Raw genomic sequence first — 23,043 nt, 5'->3', positions numbered from 1 at the left:
AAACTATGCTGAGAGTCACTAGATTTATGACAAAGGTGACAGTGCAGTGTGAAAAAGATAGTTTTTTCAATAAATGGTGCATGGTCAGTTTGCAGCTATCCATAAAGAGAAAAATTGATATTGATGCCTACCTTCACCAAACAAAAAAAAAAAAATCAGTTCCAAGATGGACTAGAGATTTAAATGTGAAAACCAAACAATAAAGCTTTTAGAAGAAAATATAGGAGACTCTCTTCCTGCCTTAGGATAGAAAGATTCCTTAAACAAGATACAAAAATTGCTAACCATAAAGTGAAAAAAAAGATATACTGGACTACATCAGAATAATTTCTGTTCAATAATTAAAAAAAATTAAGAGTGGGCCGGGCACAGTGGTTAGTGCCTGTAATCCCAGCACTTTGGGAGGCCGAGGCAGGTGGATCACCTGAGGTCAGGAGTTCGAGACCAGCCTGGCCAACATGGTGAAACCCCATCTCTACTAAAAATACAAAAATTAGCTAGACGTGGTGGCAGGCACCTGTAATCCCAGCTACTCAGGAGGCTGAGGCAGGAGAATCACTTGAACCCAGGAGGTGGAGGTTGCAGTGAATTGAGATTGTGCCATTGCACTCAGCCTGAGTGACAAGAGCAAAACTCCGTCTCAAAAAAATAAAAATAAAAAAAAAAAAAAATAAGAGTGATCAGTATCTTAGTATTCTGTACAGAGTAGAAGATATCTGCAATACATGTATCTAACCAAGTACTTGTTTTCAGAATATACAAAGAATTTCTACAAATTAAGAAAAATACAACCCAAAGATAAATGAGCAAAACACTTACACAAGTGCTTTATGAAAGACAATATCCAAAATTCCAATAAACCAATCATTGGAAAAATATAAATTAAACCATAATGTGATACAACTACACACCCACCAGGATGATTAAAATGAAAAGATAGACAATACCAGATATGGAGCAACTAAAACTTTTATGTAATGCTAGAGGGAAAACTGGTGCAATCACTACGAATAACTATATAGCAATATTTACAAAAACAGAACCATAACCCAGCAATTTTACTGCTAGGTATATAAAATAGAAACGTATATATATGTTCACAAGATATACATACAAGAAGGTTCACAGCAGCACTATTCTCTTTTATTACATATTTTTAACTTATATGCAGGAAAACTCACTCTTTGTGGTGTATGGCTTTGTGGGTTTTTTTTTTTCCCCCCGAGAAACTCTTGCTCTGTCGCCCAGGCTGGGGTGCAGTGGTGTGATCTTGGCTCACTACAACCTTTGCCTCCCAGGTTCAAGCAATTCTCCTGCCTCAGACTCCGGAGTAGCTGAGATTACAGGTGCATGCCACCACGCGCAGCTAATTTTTGTATTTTTTTTTAGTAGAGATGGGGTTTCACCATGTTGGCCAGACTGGTCTCGAACTCCTGACCTCGTGATCTGCCCACCTCAGCCTCCCAAAGTGCCGGGATTACAGGTGTGAGCTACGGCACCCGGCTGGCTCTGTGGGTTTTGACAAATACACGGAGTCATGATTGACCACCAAACTCATCAGAGAGAAGAGTTCTACAAGCCTGTAACCCCGGCATTTTGGGAGGCTGAGGCAAGTGGATCACCTGAGACCAGGATGAGACCAGCCTGGCTAACATGGCAAAACCCTGTCTCTGCTAAAAACACAAAAATTAGCCAGGAGAGGCCAGGCATGGTGGCTCACGCCTGTAATCCCAGCACTTTGGGAGGCCGAGGCAGGCAGATCACGAGGTCAGGAGTTCAAGACCAGCCTGGCCAACACAGTGAAACCCAGTCTCTACTAAAAATAAAAAATAAATAAATAAATAAATAAATAAATAAATAAAAAACTAGCGAGGCATGGTGGCAGACACCTATAGTTCCAGCTACTTGGGAGGCTGAAGCAGAAGAATCACGTGAACCTGGGAAGCGGATATTGCAGTGAGGCGAGATCGTACCACTGCCCTCCAGCCTGGGTGACATAGTGAGACTGTCTCGAAAAATAGAAAAAGTAGCTGGGTGTGGTGGTGGTGGCACATGCCTGTACTCCCAACTACTCTGAAGGCCGAGGTGTGAGAATCGCTTGAACCTGGAAGGCAGAGGTTGCAGTGAGCTGAGATCGCACCATTGTACTCCAACTTTGGCAACAGAACAAGACTGTCTCAAGAAACAAAAAAAAAGAACCAGAAACTAGAAACGTCTACAACAAAACGGATTGTGGCATATGCAGGTAATGGAATGGTATACAGTAATGAGGAAGAATGAACTACAAATATATGTAACAAAATGGATGTCTCTCACAAACATAATGTTAAGCAAAAGTAGTAAGACACAAATGACTATACATTTACATAAAACAGCCATGCTGTAGCATATAACAGTACTTTATTCCTTTTTAAGGTTACAACATGCCTGAACCTTGAAAACATTATGCTAAGTGAAAGAAATCAACCACAAAAGACCACATAGTATATTATTTCATTTATATAAATGTTCAGAATAGATATAGACAGTAGATGAGTGGTTGCTTAGGGCTAAGGCAGGGAAGAATGAGGATTGACTGCTAATATGTATGGGGTTTCTCTTGGGTGATGAAAATGTTCTAAAATTGATTGTGGTCATGGTTGTACATCCCAGTGAATACAGTAAAAACCACTGAATTGTACACTTCACACCGATGAATGTTATGGTATATGAATTATATTTCAATAAAGTGTTTTCTAAATTATGCTGATTGTGCTGGCTTGGATTCTTTGGTTTTCTTTCTTTTTTTTTTTTTTTTTTGAGACAAGAGTTTCGCTCTTGTTGCCCAGGCTGGAGAGCAATGGTGCAATCTCGGCTCACTGCAACCTCTGCCTCACAGGTTCAAGCGATTCTCCTGCCTCAGCCTCCCAAGTAGCTGGTACTACAGGCACGTGCTACCACTCCTGACCTCAAATGATCCACCTGGCTTGGCCTTGAATCCTCAAACATCTTATTCTACCTAAAAGCAGAAAGATTACTGGGGTCTTGTCAAAAGGACACAGGAGCTCACCTGGAAAGGCTCTAACTGGCCAAAGACAGGGAGATATGAACATCAGGAAGAATAATGACTGTAAAGGTACGACATACAAAAAAATATATAGAAAGAGTAAATGTAGGATATAAGGCCAGTCGCAGTAGCTCACATCTGTAATCATCCTAACACTTTGAGAGGCCAAGGTGGAAAGAATGCAAAATGTAAAAAGAATATAAAATGGTAAGCCACTCTGGAAAAGTTTGACAGTTTCTGAAAAAGTTAAATCCTCCCCTAAATACCATAACTAGGTATTTACCCAAGAGAAAGAAAAGCACACATGACCACACAAAAACTTGTATACAAATGTTTACGGCAGCATTATTCATAATAGCCAAAAAATGGAAATAAAATGACCATCAACTAGTGAATGGATAAACCAATTGTGGTATACCCATACACTATAATGTTACTCAGTGCTATGGTCTGAATGCTTATGTTTCCCCAGAATTCATCATATGTTGAAATCTAATAGCCCAATGTGACAGTTTTAGAGATGAGGCCTCCAGAATGTGTTTAGCTCATGAAGGAAAAGTCCTCATTAATGGGATTAATGCCTTTAGAAAAGAGGCCAGAGACCAGGCTCAGTGGCTCACGCCTGTGATCCCCGCACTTTGGGAGGCCGAGGCAGGTGGATCACCTGAAGTCACGAATTTGAGACCAGCCTGACTAACATGGTGAAACCCCATCTCTACTAAATACAAAAAATTAGCTAGGCATGGTGGCACATGCCTGTAATCCCAGCTACTTGGGAGGCTGAGGCAGGAGAATCGCTTGAACCAGGGAGGCGGAGGTTGCAATGAACGGAGATCATGCCATTGCACTCCAGCCTGGGCAACAAGAGCAAAACTCCATCTCAAAAACGAAAAAAAAAGAAAAGAGGCCAGAGAGAGACCTTTCACCCCCTTGGAAGTATTCTTACCAAGAAAACAAAAGCAAACAAAATGAATCAGGGAAAGCCTTTAAATCTACCAGATTAAATGAGAAACATTTTCAATGACACCTTGATGATACAATCAGCCAGAATACAAAACAAGGGAAATTCTTTAGAAAAGATTATCTAATTCCTACAAAGAATAAATAGTATATTTAAAAATGTGTGTGTGGTGGGATATAATTAAAGAACTTTAAAAGGCCTATCACCCAAATATAAAGTATGGACTTCTTTTGATCCATATTTTGTTCTGTAAAAAATATATATATTTAGGTCAGTCACAGTGGCTCACACCTGTAATTCCAGCACTTTAGGAGGCTGAGGCAGGTGGATCACCCAAGGTCAGGAGTTCAAGACCAGCCTGGCCAACATGGCAAAACCCCATCTCTATTGAAAATACAAAAATCAGCCAGGTGCGGTGTCAGGCACCTGTAATTCCAGCTACTCAGGAGGCCAAGGCACAAGAATCACTTGAATCCAGGAGGTGGAGGTTGCAGGGAGCCAAGCTCGTGCCACTGCACTCCAGCCTGGGTGACAGAGTGAGACCCTGTCACAAAACCAAAAAAAGAAAAAATATATGTGTATACATATATATATATTTTAGAGATAATTCAGGAAAATTGATTATGAAATAAGTATTAGATGATATTAAGGAATTCTTGTGAGGTTTTTTGTTTTTTGTTTGTTTTTGAGATGGAGTTTTACTCTTGTTGCCCAAGCTGGAGTGCAATGGTGCGATCTCAGCTCACTGCAACCTCCACCTCCCGGGTTCAAGCAATTCTCTTGCCTCAGCCTCCTGAGTGGCTGGGATTACAGGCACCTGCCACCACACCTGGCTGGTTTTTTTTTTTATTTTTAGTAGAAACGGAGTTTTTATTTTTAGTAGAAATGGGGTTTCACCCTGTTAGCCAGGCTGGTCTCGAATTCCCGACCTCAGGTGATATGCCCACCTCAGCCTCCCAAAGTGCTGGGATTACAGGCGTGAGCCACCACACCTGGCCTGTTAATTCTTTTTAATGTGCTAGCAATATATTTTTTTTCCAGTCCTTGTCTGTTAAAGACATGATATGAAAGTATTTGCAGGTGGGTTAATAACCAGCCGGGCAACATGGTGAAACCATCTCTACCAAAACTACAAAAAATTGGCCAGGTATGGTGGGGCATGCCTGTGGCCCCAGCTACTTAAGAGACTGAGGTGGGGAACCACTTGAGCCTGGGAGGCAGAGGATGCAGTGAGCCAAGATCACACCACTGCACTTCAGGCTGGGTGACAGCGTGAGACCCCATCTCAAAAAAAAAAAAAGTTTTTGCAAGTGGAATCATATGGTTTCTGAGATTTGCTTTCAAGTACTATAGTGTCCACATGCACATACATACACATACACAAACTGGCAAGAAAAAGAAAAAAGAATGACAACATTGGGCATGGTGGTTCACATCCATAATCCCAGGGCTTTGGGGAGGCTGAGGTGGGAGGATTGCTTAAGGCCAGGAGTTCAAGACCAGCCTGGGCAACATAGTGAGACCCTATTGCTATGAAAAACTAGCCAGGCATGGTGATGTGTGCCTGTGGTCCTAGCTACTTGGGAGGCTGAGGCAGGAAGACTGATTGAGCCCAGGAGGTCGAGGCTACAGTAAGCTGTGATCACACCACTGCACTCCAGCCTGGGTGACAGAGCAAGACTCTATCTCGGGGAAAAAAAAGAAAAAAAAAAAAAGAAGAATGACAAAGTGTTGATAATTGTTGAAATCAGATCTTGGGTATATGGGGGTTCTTATACCATTTTCTCTACTTTAGTGTAAGTTTGAAAATTTCCATAATAAAAAGTTTTTATTTTTTAACTAAAAGGGGATCTAGAGCAATTAATATGTTGGAAATAACAGGATTCAAAGCAACTAACCTCTGTCCTGAAGCAAGGGCAATGGGAGACTGTCCATTGGGGGGCCGAGGATCCTCACATGTCTTCATCTCCACCTCTACCTTATCCAGACACTGAAATAAAAGTCAAGGAGAGCTAAGCATTTACACAAATACACACATAGCACAATGACAGCACAGACTGTGTCATTCATCTCTGTGCTCCAGAGCCTAGTCAAGTGCTATACCCACAGTGGGCAGACAATCAATATTTACTGAATGAATGAATGAATGAATGAATGAATGAACGAACGAATGAACGAACAAACTAAAATGCAAGGAGAGTCCTCATTTTCGCCCTTCCATTTCCATTAGCAGCAGAACCTCATGACAAGTACGGGATGAACTCAGAGCAAAAAGATAAAACACAAATCCAAGTTGCAGGAATATTATTGTTCCTGGGGATTCCAGTTTTGGGGATAAAGACACACATTGTCCAGCCTCTGAAGGACCCTCAACTGATCATTGTTCAACAGTCAATCCAAACTAAACTTTTTTTTCTTCTTCTTCTTCTTTTTTTTTTCAAGACAGAGTCTTACTCTTATCGCCTAGGCTGGAGGGTGATCTCGGCTCACTGCAACCTCCACCTCCCAGGTTCGAGCAATTCTCCTGCCCCAGCCTCCCGAGTAGCTGGGATTACAGGCCCCCGCCACCACCACACCTGGCTAATTTTTTGTACTTTTAGTAGAGATGGGGTTTCACCAGGTTGGTCAGGTTGGTCTTGAACTCCTGACCTCAGGTGATCTACCCACCTCTGCCTCCCAAAGTGCTGGCATTACAGGCATGAGCCATCACACCCAGCCCAAACCAAACTTCTAATTTTTCCTCTGTCAAGATTTCAAGGAATGCCAGGCGTGGTGGCTCACGCCCGTAACCCCAGCACTTTGGAAGGCTGAGGCGGGTGGATCACCTGAGGTTAGGAGTTCGAGACCAGCCTAGCCAACATGGCAAAACCCTGTCTCTATTAAAAATACATAATTAGCTGGGCATGGTGGTGCATGCCTGTAATCCTAGCTACTTAGGAGGCTGAGGCAGGAGAATCACTTGAACCCAGAAGGCAGAGGTTGCAGTGAGCCAAGACCACATCATTGCACTACAGCTTTGGTGATAAGAGCAAAACTCCATCTCAAAAAAAAAAAAAAAGATTTCAAGGGAAAATAGGAAAGTCTAAGGTTAGAGCCTAGGCAGCCATAATTGTTACACTAAAACCGAGAAAATAACTGAGAAGTCCTGGGTCTTGTGTCCCAGTGCTAATCTTATACCACACAGCAGTTCCAGAATAAGCCCAGACAACAGTCACACTGTCTCAGAGAGAAGCTCACAGGGACATAAGGAGACACCCCCCAGTCCTAAAAGGGTTAGCCTATCATTTTCTCCCTCATCTTCTAAAAGCCTACCCTGGCCACCCCTCTTTGATTACTTGCAATCAAGAAAGGTCATTACCAAGCAAATTGGGTGTGTCTTCAACTTTGTCCACTGGATCTGAAAGAGGAAAGCAAAGTCTCAGGGCTGTGGTAGCTGACCCTCCAGAAGGCAGGCCTGCTGGCCGAAGAGAACAGCAGCATTCCGACCCTCATTCTCACCCGGATGGAGGCCCTGTTGCAGTAGACCCGAGTGATGGCTAACCAGGTGGGCAGCTCCAGTACATTCTGTAGAACCTCTTCATCCAGCTCCAGATTGGTCAGCTGACCCTCCCCTTTCAGGGTGCTCAAGTTGATTTTGTCTGGGGAAAGATTCTTAGTGAACCTGAAAAGAGTAATGATAAGAAGCTATTATTTCCATGGGAATCTGCTAACTGGGTATTACGGCCAAAACACTTCTGAATCTAGAGAAAAGAAAAAATTAAAGAACATTTGTTAAGGCTAGTCAAGTGAAGCAGTAGGAGTGAAGGAACACAGAAATCTGTAACTGGTTGTGATCAATTAGTTGTAAACAACACCGTACTCAGACCAGCCAGAACAAATGTACTCGGACCACACTATCTCTACACCATAAAAGATGTTGTGAGACCTATGATTCTACTTATGATTGTGTCATCATCCTACTAAAGAACCTACGATGAGCATTCTGGGGCAATAGCTGTAGCAATGGCAATGTAGTCTTTCGATATTTCTGAACCCTCACATAAAAACAGACAGAGGGAGCCAGGCACAGTGGCTCACGCCTGTAATCCCAGCACTTTGGGAGGCCGACGCGGGCGGATCACCTGAGGTCAGGAGTCGAGACCAGCCTAACCAACATAGAGAAACCCCGTCTCTACTAAAAATACTAAATTAGCCAGGCGTGGTGGCGCATGCCTGTAATCCCAACTCCTCCGGAGGCTGAGGCAGGAGAATCGCTTGAACCTGGGAGGTGGAGGTTGCAGTAAGCTGAAATCGTGCCATTGCACTCCAGCCTGGGCAACAAGAGCAAAACTCTGTCTCAAAACAAAAACAAAAACAAAAACAAACCAGAGGGCCAGGCGTGGTGGCTCACGCCTGTAATCCCAGCACTTTGGGAGGCTGAGGCAGGAGGATCACTTGAGCCTAGGAGATCAAGACAAGCCTGGGCAACATAGCGAGATCCTATCTCCACAAAAAAACAAACAAAAATTAGGCACAGTGGTGCATGCCTGTAGTCCCAGCTACTCAGGAGGCTGAGGTTGAGGCTACAGTGAGCCGTGATCATGACACTGTACTCTAGCCTGAGATGACAGAGCAAGACCCATTATAAAAACAAACACCAGACAGAGCAACTAGATAACAACACAGAAAGTCCATGAATAACATTTAAAACAAAATAGAAGATGAAGTATCCTCATAAATCCCCATAGACAAGTGGGTAGGGCAAAAACATCAACAGCCACAGACATTAAGTGCTATCCAGCTGTCCAGAACAAAGTGGAGGGAAGCAAAAGGGCATCTGACAACTGAGAACAGAAGAATCCCAAGATAACCAACAACTATTAAATGAAAAGCAATAGGGGCTGATTTGACACAGTAACTGACACTGTCCATTGCAAGGGATCCCTAGTGAGACCCCAAGGAGTTGGAGCAGTCTAGTCCTATAAACTCATGAAACTAACCTTCCCAAGCTCCTTCCTCGGAAAGGACTCCCACACAGAAAAGAATTAAAAATGAGCAAGATAGGGATGATAGAAATGAAGAAAAGTGGTGGTCTAGATAAAAGTAAGGGAGGGGGACAGAGACCTATTATCTCAGGAAGCAAGCTGTTATATTTTTTAGCACTACTTGAAATAACAGAAGAGAGAGCTACATGAAGTTAAGGATGTGAAACAGTAACAGGCTAATTATTGGCTTATTAAAGCAGGGTAAAATGAAATCCCAGACCCCTACACATATCTTTACTGATATGAAAAAAGAACAACCAGTTCTATAGTCTTCCCAAAGAGACTAAACTTGAATGTCATCAAGTCACTGCGTCCGGCTGCTAATTTGAAGGAAATACTGAGCACAGATGAAAATTGCTGAACTACACTATAAGTGTGCAATCAGCAAAATCTAGACCACAGGAAACTCTATCCGTCAAATGGTCTTGAAATAAAATATTCGCACAGGCCAGTCCTCTCACTGTTCCTCACTGCTCCAGTCCTCCCTCCTGTGCTCTCACCAGCCACTCCCTTTCCCTCCACACCATTATCTGCCATGCAAGGCTGAACTGGAGACTTCTCCCTGAGGCCTTCTTTCCGTCACTGCTGTAACTCACATTAAACTCTTTTATTCTCCATTCCTGGAATCTGTAAGGCATGTTTAGTTCATAATCATATGACAGAGTCTTGGGATGTTCTCTGATTCTCAAACGCATAATATAACCACTCCTGCTCAATTAGATTAAGCTCTTCAAGGTAAGGGGCTTAGTCTTGGCCATTCTTCCTAATCCAAATGGTGACCCAACAGAATGCTGGCCCACCTATCTCTTAGCTAACTGCCCTGCTGGCTAACTACTCCCAGTTCCCTTCTCTCATCTTTTTGGCTGGATCAGTTTAAGACCAGTTCCTCATAGCATAACCCTCTCTCCTGTAAGACCAACTGTCTAAATTAATCTCACTCCTGTAATTCACTGCTGCTGCCTCTCATAGTCACTATTTTCACCCCAATCATGAATTGTATTTTGTCCACCAAACTTAACTATACTTTGTGTTTACATATATTAGATGCTAACAGTTTAGAGTTACATACCTATATATTTACCAACTTTTTTCACTATATGTATCTTTTCCTTTTACTAAACTGTGTTTTAGTGATTTTGCTTTTCCTTGGACCATAAAATCATGACGTGCCAAAGTTTATCTTTGCAATGTTTTTCTAAAGTGCTTAAGAAGGTACTATGAAAACAGCTCTTTAACAATTTTTAAATGATAGTAAAAATCATTTTTAGAAGTTTGTGAACATGCAAAACAATACTGTATGATATTAAGGGATACACAGGAATGCACTGGCATGATGACAAATTTAGGAAAGTACTTACCTGCGGGGTAAGGAGAGGGGTCGACAGGAAGCTTCAACTGTATGGATAACGCTTATTTCTCAAGTTGAGAGGTGACTGTATGGCTTTTCATTATGCTACTCCATACCTTTTGTAGGGCAAATATTTTATAACAAATTTTTCTAAGATTTCTATCAATTGTCTATTTACGTACTTAGTGTTGGGAATGCTATTCCTCCACTAAGTCTCTTTTTTTTCTGAGACAGGATCTCACTCTGTCACCCAGGCTGGAGTGCAGTGGTACCATCATGGCTCACTGCAGCCTCCACCTCCTGGCCTCAGGTTTTCCTCCCACCTCAACCTCCCTAGTAGCTGGGACTACAGGCACACATCACTACGCTCGGCTAATTTTTATATTTTTTGTAGAGACAGGGTTTCGCCATGTTGCCCAGGCTGGTCTCAAACTCCTGGGTTCAAGTGATCCACTTGCCTCGGCCTATCAATGTGCTGGCATTACAGATGTGAGCCATTGTGCCCAGCCCCATGGGTCTCTCTTAATCCTACACATCTTGCTGGGCCTGTCAATAATGCATGGTCCTAACCACTTCTTACTCAGGCCTCTTCTCAGGATTGTGTTTGCAGAGAACAGCTTTGAGTAAGGAAATAATCTCTCCCACTAGGACAAAGAACAGGCCTGCTTACCATTTACTATAAAAGCAGTGGATTCCCCAAGCTCAGTGTTCTATTCCTATAACACATATGCAGGCATCCATCTGGACCCATTCATGTCACTCTCATAGGACTCTGGGGGCAAGGAATGCTGCTTGCTGGGCCATGAAAAATAGGCTGTGAGTAATAAAGTCCTTTGTCTCTGATCCAGAAGTCTTGTGTGTTCTGCCAGCATCCATGAAACAGTAGGAGTTAATAATTAGCTTCTAAATACGGTAAAATAAAATCCCAGGCCCTTAAACATACTTCTGCTGATTTTAATTCACTTAAAAAAATTTAATCTACATTTACTGAGTATGAACTAACTGTATTCTCTGAACCAAAAAGACAAGTTTTCAATAAATGGTTCTTTTCCTCTAAAAACAACTTGCCACAGAGGGAAGGTGATTATTTCTCTTCCGGAAAGAAATGGCTTTTCAGTCCTTTTCCTACACAAATGGCTATCTACAAGAAAATAGGACTGGGGTACGAAGGAGAAATAAACTCATCTACATACTTCCTAATAAGACAACAACAAAAGGAAGTAAAGGAAGATAGTGCATGCCCCTAAGAACTCTGAGGAGACAGTCCTGAGAGAAGGGAAAGCAGAAAACAGAACTCAACATTATTTGTAATCACTAGGCACAGGCAGGCTTTCAAGTCTCTTATGTATTTAAATAAAATATTATAATTATTTCCTTCTACTGTCCTACCAACCCTTCCTCTAATCTTAAGCGGTCCAGAGAAGCCGTTATCAATCCAGAAATTGGGGCGGGACATACTTCAGAAGTACTACTAGTCTTAGAAAGATAAGAATGTTTTAACAAGCAGAACGAGTTTTGAAGACTACAACTACATGTCTCCTCCTCTCCAACCACACAGATTCTGATAAGATGTTACCTTTCTACCCCAGCTGAGAATTCTTGTAGAAATGAGCCACTGTCAGGGATGGGAGTAAGGATCCCTCTGAGAGGCAGGAGTAAGGAGAAAAGGCTGAGAACCACTAAGATAAACTGCTCTTTCGTATGATAAAAAGCCATTTTTATTTTATTTTTTGAGACAGTCTCACTCTGTCATCCAAGCTGGAGTGCAGTGGCGTGATCATGGCTCACTGCAGCCTCAACCTCCTGGGGCTCAAGTGATCCTCCCATCTCAGCCTCCAGAGTAGCTAGAACCACAAGTGCATGTCACTATACCCAGCTAATTTTTTTTTATTTTTTGTAGAGATGGGGTCTCCCTTTGTTACCCAGGCTGGTCTGGAACTTCTGGGCTCAAGCAATCCTCCCACCTCAGCCTCCCAAAGTACTGGGATTACAGGTGTGAGCCACTGTGCCCAGCCACTTTTAAAGAAAAGAAAGTGAGATGGACCTTTTCAAACTGACTACTTCTCTGAAAAAAGAGAAACATACTTCAGATAAAATATAAACACAGTCAAGAATAAGTTATACTGTTAGCTAGCACTGACATTCTTAGAGTGATTATACTAAGTGCTACGTATCTAATTTCTACGTTGTGTTCTTTGCAAAATCTAACTCTATTTACAGTTCCATATAAATAAATGTATTTTTCAAGCCTTAACAAAAAAAGTGTATCAGATTGTATTACATTTCATCCTAACCTTGCCAGTTTTTAGGGCAATGCGTCTCAAACTATGGTCCTCTGATCACATGGATCTTAATTACTTCGGAATGCTTATTTTAAAATGCAGGCCGGGCACGGTGGCTCACACCTGTAATCCCAGCACTGGGAGGCCGAAGTGGACAGATCACTCGAGGCCAGGAGTTCGAGACCAGCCTGGCCAACATGGTGAAATCCCATCTCTACTAAAAAATCACAAATAAAATTAGCCAGGCCAAGGTGGGGCATGCCGGTAATCCCAGCTACTTGGGAGGCTGAGGCATGAGATTCACTTGAACCCGGGAGGCAGAGGTTGCAGTGAGCCAAGTTTGCACCACTGCACTACAGCCCGGGCAGCAAAGTGAGACTCTGTCTCAAAAGAAACAAACAAATAACAAAATAATAATTGTATGTCTTTTTGCCCCATAGGCTGGACCAGATCAATATCCTTTTGTCAGCTAAAAGAAAATTTCATTTTTAAAACATAATTTGGCCAGGCGCGATGGCTCACACCTATAATCCCAGCACTTTGGGAAACCAAAGCAGGAGGATCACCTGAAGTCAGGAGTTCGAGACCAGCCTGGCCAACATGGAGAAAATCCATCTGTACTAAAAATACAAAAATTAGCCAGGCATGGTGACACATGCCTGTAATCCCAGCTACTAGGGAGGCTGAGGCAGGAGAATCACTTGAACCCAGAAGGCAGAGGTTGCAATGAGCTGAGATTGCACCACTGCACTCTAGCCAGGGCAACAGAGCAAGACTCTGTCTCAAAACAAATGAACAAATAAAAAACAACTTATTTTGTACACCCCAAGCGGGAAAAGGCATTATTCTCTGGCCTGGACCAGCAAAACCAAACAACGAATAAAAATGACATTTTACTTTGCACCAGGCACTGAATAAAGGGTCTTCATAACATCTCAATTAATCTTTGCAATATCACACATGAGGTATGCATTATTATCTCCATTGCTCAGAGGAAGAGCATGAGGTTCAGATATGAAGCAGTTTGCCCCAGATGACAGGGCAAGAAGAGGTAGTATGAACCCAGGTGTGCTCACTGGTTTTTACTTCTATTAACATTTTAATATTATGAAGTTTCCCCAAAACACACTTGGCACAGAATAAATTTATAAGGTATCTCAGACGTGGTTGGAGGACATTCTTTCACTTTTTATAATCTACCATACACTGCTTAACCTGTGTAAGAGGAATACATCTAAACTTTTTTGGTAAAGTTAATAGTGTAACTCCATCAAAAACCTTTCTGCACTTCACCAACTGAACCAGATTAACAAACTTTTTCTTAAGTAGGTCCAGGGCTAATTTACCACCATTCCAGCAGTGACACCCGGTCTCTAGCAACATGCTGACAAGAGACCACAGAGGATACTGTGCCATCAGGTCTAAGATTAACAATACAAGCAAGTAATCACCAAAAGCTGAACAACACTAAACAACCAAGAGTTCTTCAAGCACTCGAAGGACTGCTGATGCTGCATGCATGTCTGCTGGACCACCATGAGCGGTTCTCCTGTGACTGTAATAATGATATAACATATATATGCTTTTTCACTTATGAGTTTACTTTTAGGAGTCAACAAAAAATGCATACTGCATTATTTAAGCTTCTCAAAAAAGGCAGTAAGAATTCTTTAACTGATTTTGCCTGCATTTTAGAGCAATACCAAAGAATAGGTTTTAAAAAAAATAAAAGATGACCGGGCACGGTTGCTCACGCCTGCTAGTCCCAGTACTTTCGGAGGCCAAGGCAGGCGGATTGTTTGAGCCTAGGAGTTTGAGACCAGCCTGGGCAATGTGGTGAAACCTCATCTCTATTAAAAATACAAGGACTAGTTGGGCATGGTGGCACACCTGTAATCCCAGCTACTTGGGAGGCTGAGGCACGAGAATCGCTTGAACCCGGGAGGTGGAGGCTGCAGTGAGCTGAGATCATCCCACTGCACTCCAGTCTGGGTGTCACAGCAAGACTCTGTCTCAAAAAATAAAAATGATAAAAATAAAAATAAAAGATTTTTTTAAACATCACGTGATCTGTCTGCTTCGGCCTCCCAGTGCTGGGATTACAGGTGTGAGCCACCACGCCCGGCCTGCTTTTTAAAAAATGGGCCTGACTGTTGTTGGGTAGGGTTGGGGAGGTTTGCTCAGCCAAGGAAACCACAGATCTGAGAATTATACAAGAGGCCCAAGTTTCAGCTCTCTCATCACCTGGAGGGGGAAAAAAAGCTCAAACTCTCTGCCTATAATGGAGTACAACTGGGTTAAACTGCAGCAATGTGATGATAAAACCAATTATTCCAAGTCACCTTCAACTGCCAGTCTAAAATTCACAAACTGCAACCGGACACTGAATTCTTGAGAATCATTATGTTGTATACTTCTCTTTCTACACCCCACAGTCCCTGGCAAAAAAAAAAAAAAAAAAAAAAAAAGGCATTTTTGTTCCTAATTGAGGATAGTATCATTGAGAGTCCAAGGGCAGCTAAAAAGGCTAATGGCAGCCTGCTATTTATTCCACTTAAAGTATGTGGGAAAACATTTTCTGGCCATCTGTTACTGTTACAGAGTGTAAAAGCTAAGATGAAATCAGGTTGGAAAAACAGATTTTGATCAAGTTTCATTTCTGCCAGAGGACTGCAATCTGCCAAAGAGACTACAGGGAAAGGCTCTCAGATATCTTTGTGAAAATGTACCACAATGTTGGGAAGTGAAAATTCTTAGATTTGCAGATTCTCAGAATTTCAGAGCTAGAAGGAATCTTAAACAATTGTTTAGTCCAAATCTACATTTGCCAATGAGGAAACAAATGGCCAAAAAGTTTAATGACTTGCCCAAGACTCACAGCTAGCCAGTGGTAAAGATGGAACTAAGTAAATAACAGAAATGGGACTCAACCCAGCATTCACTCAACTCTCACAATACCCTGCCCTCTGTAATTCAGAATCTTTTATTGCGAATAATAGGGTCAATAAGTTGCAACAGTCAGGCGGCTTCAGCTCTGAGAAATTGAACCCTCCTGGGAGAAATAAAAAAGTTCACAAATACACTTTGCTTCCTTCACCATATTTTCCATTGAGGAGGTGATCACAGCCAGAGCCTTGGCTTCTAAGCTTCCTACCCAAATCTACAGCAAAATATTTTCACTGCTAAGCCACACCACAGGCTTCTCTTTAAACAAAGATATAACACAACACTGAAGCAGTTGATTTGGATAGCAGGATTCTCTCCATCATCCAAACAAAACAAATCAATCACTAATATAGCTAATGCTATTTCATCCCAGATAATCTGATAGAATAAGCCATTCAATCTTAGAGATTTGTCCTAATAGATTTTGCTCTCAAAACTTCTTCATTGGCCAGGTGCAGTGGCTCACACCGATAGTCCCAGCACTTTGGAACTGCTCGAAGCCAAGAGTTCAAGACCAGCCTGGACAACAAAGCGAGACTCTGTCTCTACAAATAAAAAAAAAAAAAAATTTAATTAGCTGGATGCAGTGGCTCATGCCTGTAGTCCCAGCTACTCAAGAGCTGGGGTGGGAGGATCCCTTGATCCTTGGAGGGTGTAGTGGGCTATGATGGTGCCTCTGCACTCCAGCCTAAGCAATAGAGTGAGACTGTGTCTCTAAAACACACTGCGTGACAATATTACATGCCTTTCTTAGGAGAAAGTTCTTTACTTCTAAATTTTCATTTGTTGTTTACAATGTTGGGTTTTTTAACTGTTGTGTTATTTAAGGTGCAATTTCCATACAGTGGCTCATCTTTCATCTTTTTTTTTTTTTTTTTTTTTTTTGAGACGGAGTCTCACTCTGTCGCCCAGGCTAGAGTGCAGTGGTTCAATCTCAGCTCACTGCAACCTCCACCTCCCTCCTGAGTTCAAGCAATTCTCCCTGCCTCAGCCTCCCAAGTAGCTGGGATTACAGGCACCCGCCACCACGCCTGGCTAATTTTGTATTTTTAGTACACATAGGGTTTCACCATGTTGGCCAGGCTGGTCTTGAACTCCTGACCTCAAGTGATCCTCCCACCCTGGACTCCCAAAGTGCTGGGATTACAGGCGTGAGCCACTGTGACTGGCTTAACTCTTTTTTCTTTTTTTAAGAGCTAGAGTCTCACTCTGTTACCCAAGCTGGAGTACACTGGCACAATCACAGCTCTCTGTAATCTCAAACTCCTGAGCTCAAGTGATCCTCCCTCAGCCTCCCAAGGAGCTAGGACTACGGGTGCACTACACTACACCCAGCTGAGTTTTTGTTTGTTTACTTGTTTTTGAGACGAAGTCTCACTCTGTTGCCCAGGCTGGAGTGCAGTGGCACGCTCTTGGCTCACTGCAAACTCCACCTCCTGGGTTCAAGCGATTCTCCCGCCTCAGCCTCCTGAGTGGGTGGGATTACAGGCCTGCATCACCATGCCCAGCAAATTTTTGTATTTTTAGTAGAGACGGGGGTCTCACCATGTTAGCCAGGCTGGTCTCAAACTCCTGACCTCAAGTTATCCACCCACCTCAGCCTCCCAAAGTGCTGGGATTACAGGTGCCTGGCCTTTTTTTTTTTTTTTTTAACATTTTCGTAGAGATGGTCTCAATATATTGCCATGGCTGAACTCCTGGCCACAGGAGATCCTCCCATTTCAGCCTCACGAAATGTTGAGATTACAGGCGTGAGCCATCGCACGTGGCTATGACTCATATCTGAACTTTCTATTTTGTTCGTCTGACCTATATATACTTATGCCAATACCACACTGCCTTTAATACTGTAGCTTCATTTTAAGCATTAAGAAATCCTTTGTGTTCATTTGTTCAGATTATTCTGACCATTCTAGGTCCTTTTCATTTCCATATAAAATTTCAAATCAGCCTGCCTATTTCTGTTTTTTAAAAAATCTGCTGAAACTGATTGGGATTGCAGTGAATCTTAGCTCAATTTAGGGAGACCTGACATGTCAACAATAATGAGCCTGTCCCTGTCCCTGAACATCATACATATTGAATGGTTATTTGCATTTCTCTAGACTGCCAGTGTCACCACGTACAGTCTATGTTTGTGTGTGTAAGTTTCAATAAATTTGATAAAAGTTTGGAAAAACTTTTGGAGATTTGTGACAACTTGAAAAAACTTGTAGACAAACCTCATAGCCTAGAAATATTTTTTAAATTAAGAAAAGGTTAGGTACATCATGAATGCATAAAATATATGTAGATACTAGTCTATTCTATCATTTACTATCCTAAAGTTTATACAAATCTATTTAAAAAGTTGAAATTTATCGAAACTTAAGTGCACAAATACTTACAGACCATACATGACACCATTTGCAGTTAGGAGGAATGTAAACAAATATAAAGATGCGGTACTAAATGATAACTGGCCAGGCACAGTGGCTCACACCTGTAATCACAGCACTTTGAGAGGTCCAGGCAGGAGGATTGCTTGAGCCCAGGAGTTTGAGATCAGCCTGGACAACATAGTGAGACCCGTCTCAACAAAAAAACAAAATAATTAGCTGGGCGTGGTGGCACATGACTGTGGTCCCAGCTACTCAGTAGGCTAAGGTGGGAGTATCGGTAGAGGCTGCAATGAGCGATGATCGTGGAATGCACTCCAGCCTGGGTGACACAGTGAGACCCTGTCTCAAGTAACTACTAAATAATCATAACTGCATAAAATTAACTGTAGAACATACTATACTGCTGTAATAATGTTGTAGCCACCTCCTATTAATACTGCAGTGAGCTCACGTGTTATGAGGATCTGCTTAAAACGTTGTCTTATGTCATCTCAGCAGAGCAGTTCATCTCTCCAATAAATTGCATATTGCAGTAAAAAAGTGATCTCTTGTAGTTCTTGTGTACATTTCGTGATGCTTAGTGCAATACTGTAAACCCTGAATAACACCATGGGACCCACACGAAGTGCCACTAGTGATGCTGGAAATGCTCCCAAGAAGCAAAGGAAAGTCATGACATAAGGAAAAGTTTAATTGTTTGATATGTTCTATAGATTGAGATCTGCAGCTCCAGGTACCTGCCACTTCAGAAAGATGATTCATCTTGTAAACAGATGATGTAAACTTGTGGAATGCATAGATTTAGTATAGTACTGTAAATGTACTTTATCTTCCTTATGATTTTCTGAATAACATTTTATTTTCTCTGGCTGACTTTATTGTAAAAATACAATATATAATACATATACAAAATATGTGTCAATGAACTGTTTGTCATCAGTGAGGCTTCCAGTGAACAGTAAACTATTAGTAGCAAGTTTTTGGGCCAGGCACAGTGGCTCATGCCTACAATCCCAGCACTTTGGGAGGCCAAGGCAAGTGGATCATATGAGGCCGGGAGTTGGAGACCACCCTGGCCAACATGGTGAAACCCCATCTCTACTAAAAATACAAAGATTAGCCGGGTATGGTGGCACACTCCAGTACTCGGAGGCTAAGGCAGGAGAATCGCTTGAACCCAGGAGGCGGAGGTTGCAGTGAGCTGAGATCGCAACACTGCACTCCGGTCTGGGCAACACAGCAAGACCCTGTCTAAAAAAAAAAAAAAAAAAAAAGTTTCTGGGAAGGCAAAAGTCATACATGGATTTTCAACTATGCATGGCGACTGGTACCCCTAAACCCCACTATTGTTCAAGGGTCGACTGTCTTTCATTAAGAACTTATTAATCTTTGTTCACAATGAATATTGATCTGAAGTTTTTGTTTTTGAGACAGAGTCTTGCTCCATTGCTCAGGCTGGAGTGCAGTGGTGCAATTGCTGTTTACTGCAGCCTCAACCTCCTGGCCTTAATCAATCCTCCTGCCTCAGCCCCCTGAGTAGTTGAGACTAGTGGCATGCGCCACCACGCCCAACTAATTTTTTAATTTTTTGTAGAGACAGGGTTTTGCCATGTTGCCCAAGCTGGTCTCAAACTCCTGGGCTCAAATGATCCTCCCTCCTCAGCCTTCCAAAGTGCTGGAAATACAGGGCTGAGCCACCAAACCTGGCGGTCTGAAGTTTTCTTTCCTTATAACATCTTTGTCATGTTTTTCTTACCAAGGTCATGCTGAATTTATCAAACAAGTTTGGAAATATTTATTTCCTAAAATAATTTCTGTAAAATGGGTATTATTTATTTCTTAAATGTTTAAAAGAAATCACCAATGAAACTATATGAGCCTTTATTCAAATAATTTTGTGCGTTTCACTTAAGTTATTGAATTTATTGACAAAAAGATGTTCAGGCTAGGTGCAGTGGCTTACACCTGTAATCCTAACACTTTGGGAGGCTAAGGCAGGATGGTTCTTAAGTCCAGGAGTTTGAGGCCAGTCTGGGCAACATGATGAAACCCTGTCTCTACAAAAAATAAAAAAATTAGGCATGGTGGCATGCACCTGTAGTCCCAGCTACTGGGGAGGCTGAGGTGGGAGGATCCCTTGAGCCCAGGGGGTCAAGGCTACAGTGAGCAGTGACTGTGTCACTGCACTCCAGCCTGGGCAACAGAGTGAGATCCTGTTTCAAAAGAAAACAAAAAGATGTTCATCATATCCCTTAACATCTTTTTAACATCTGTAAGATCTATAATGATATCCCCTCTTTCACCGCTGACAATATTTATGTTTTCTCTCTTTTTTCCTTGATCAGTCTTGCTAAAGGTGAACTAAATTCATTAATCTTTTCCAGAAACAAAACAATTTTTGGTTATATTAATTCTCTGTTTGCCCTGCTTTTAATTTCACTGATTTCTTTTTTTTCTTTTTTTTCTTTTTTTTTTTTTGAGACGGAGTTTCAGTCTTGTTGCCCAGGCTGGAGTGCAATGGCGCGATCTCGACTCACTGCATCCTCCGCCTCCCAGATTCAAGGGATTCTCTTGCCTCAGCCTCCTCCAGAGTAGCTAGGATTACAGGTGCCCACCACCATGCCCAGCTAATTTTGTATTTTTAGTAGAGATGATGTTTCACTATGTTGGTCAGGCTGGTCTCAAACTCTTGACCTCAGGTGATCCACCCACCTTGGCCTCCCAAAGTGCTGGGATTACAGTCGTGAGCCACCATACCCAGCCCACGGACTTCTATTCTTATTATTAGACAGAGTCTCACTCTATTCCCCAGGCTGGAGTGCAGTGGTGCCATCTCAGCTCACTGCAACCTCTGCCTCCCAGGTTCAAGCGATTCTCCTACCTCGGCTTCCCAAGTAGCTGAGATTACAGGTGCCTACCACCACACCCAGCTAATTTTTTGTATTTTTAGTAGAGACGGGGTTTCAACATGTCGGCCAGGCTGGTCTCGAACTCCTGACCTCAAATGATCCGCCCACCTCAGCCTCCCAAAGTGCTGGGATTATAGGCGTGAGCCACCACACCCAGCCTACATTTTCTATTTTGACAGATATTCCCATATTTCTTTCATAGACATGATATGGATTTACATTCTCAACAAATCTAACTCATTGCATATATTTCCCACACCCATGGCAGCTGTCTAGCCCATGACTTGCAGCACTCTCATTTACTGCCATTCCAATACTGGGCCAGCTGAAAGGACAAGGATTCCCCAGAGGTTCTCTTTTCTTAATTCTCAACAGTAGCCTTGCTGAACATTCTAATTCCCTCCTCTAAGCACAAAGACTTGCTAAAACCTACCCTGTTTAACTGAAGTCCTAATAACCTGTTTGGCTTGAGCCAGTCTTCTTTCCTAGAAGTGAATACCTTCAGGCCAGACGCAGTGGCTCACACCTGTAATCATTCTAGAATTAGAACTCAGAGCTCCTCAGTGACTCTATCTCAGAGATAGCAACCCTCTACCCGCTTTCAATTATTTGACCATTCAGCTCCCATAGTGGTTAGGGCCCAAATTCTTTCCCCACACTAGTCCTGAAGATACTATACCTCTTGACTCACGTATTGGCATGTCTCACTTTGTTAGGAATATTTCTTGTCATCCTAACAGTTCCCTTAATTTCCTTTACTTCCATTTCTTGACAATTCCTAAACCTACATCTAGGACAATAATTGATAAACTGTGAATATTAGACTCCTAGTGTTAAAACCTACATGCAGGCTCTAGATTACCGCAAGTGAAAATGTACTTGCTAATGCTCAGAAAAGGAAGGCCTATTCCACTAACAGGCATTGCTTGTTATTCACTATTGGATAAGAATAAGTTATCTGCCAGGTGCAGTGGGTCATGCTTGTAATCTCAGCACTTTGGGAGGCCGAGGCAGGTGGATCACTTGAGGTCAGGAGTTCGAGACCAGCCTGGCCAACATGGTGAAACCCTGTCTCTGCTAAAAATACAAAAATTAGCTGTGTGTGGTGGCAGGAGCCTGTAATCCAGCTACTCGGAAAGCTGAGGCAGAAGAATCGCTTGAACCAGGAGGAGGAGGTTGCAGTGAGCTAAGATTGCACCACTGCACTCCAGCCTGGGTAACACAGCAAAACTCCATCTCAGGGGAAAAAAAAAAAAAAAAAAAAGAATAGGTTATCCATGTTACTGCCTCAAACAGCTATTTAGAGAAGTGTAGCATGTATCTTTGAAAATTGCCCAAGGAAGAAACTGAGGATAAGAAAATTCATAGAGTAAGGCTGTCGTTAATTTCTGAGCGGAACCAACCCTAACTTTGACCAACATGTATGCTTATGTTAAGAGGCAAAGACTGTGCAAAATGAGCTCTCTTTTACATATGGTGGTGAAAGAAACGCCCTGTCAGACCTCTGAGTTGTTTCACCTGGGCAAATGATTGCATGAACACATACCTGAGAGCAGCACACTCAACTGGCTAGAGTAATGGCCTCAAACCATACAAAAGAACTGTGGAGGATACAAAACAGAATTTAAAATAAAAACAAAGGTCTCTAACCCTAAGGACTATGAGATCCTTAAGAGCAAGAACTGGGAAATTTAGTCTATGTCAAACATAAAGTCTAGGAAAAGGATGCTCAATTAATACTTAATGACTTGATAATAATACAAAGCAAATAAATGATAATTGCCAAATAGGTGGAATGAGCTATCCATCAATCCATCTACATTCTTCTACACATTGCAAACCAACTCTAATATGTCTGATTAACCAGACTTGTTAAACCAGGTTTAAGACTATCATCTGTAAATATGAAAATAAATCTCTTCGTGAGGTTGAGGTAGAAGGCACACTCTTCCCATTAGAGATAATTAGGTGTGCAAAGTGCTTAAAAATGTGACAGAGAAATAAATACATTTTAAAAGCCCAGTCTAGAAGTTTTATAATAAAATTAGGTCGGGCGCAGTGGCTCAAGCCTGTAATCCCAGCACTTTGGGAGGCTGAGACGGGCGGATCACGAGGTCAGGAGATGGAGACCATCCTGGCTAACACG

The 23,043-nt window shown here is 42.2% G+C and overlaps 1 protein-coding gene across 1 annotated transcript in view; it reads right to left on the bottom strand.

The window, feature by feature from the left end:
- UHRF1BP1 (UHRF1 binding protein 1) overlaps positions 1-7,676 on the bottom strand; it is a 53,575-nt gene extending 45,899 nt beyond the window's left edge. The window contains exons 1-3 of the mRNA XM_011986542.1: positions 7,506-7,676; positions 7,366-7,404; positions 5,906-5,997 (exon numbers count right to left, since the gene is read on the bottom strand). Of these exons, the coding sequence (XP_011841932.1) occupies positions 5,906-5,973 (68 nt within the window). The 5' untranslated portion in view covers positions 5,974-5,997; positions 7,366-7,404; positions 7,506-7,676. The remainder of the gene's footprint in view (positions 1-5,905; positions 5,998-7,365; positions 7,405-7,505) is intronic.
- Positions 7,677-23,043: the final 15,367 nt, after the last annotated feature.

The sequence above is a fragment of the Mandrillus leucophaeus genome, unplaced genomic scaffold, assembly GCF_000951045.1.
Source record: "Mandrillus leucophaeus isolate KB7577 unplaced genomic scaffold, Mleu.le_1.0 Scaffold3, whole genome shotgun sequence".
In the NCBI taxonomy this organism is placed as follows: Eukaryota; Metazoa; Chordata; class Mammalia; order Primates; family Cercopithecidae; genus Mandrillus; species Mandrillus leucophaeus.
This window is presented reverse-complemented; position numbering and strand designations above follow the sequence as displayed.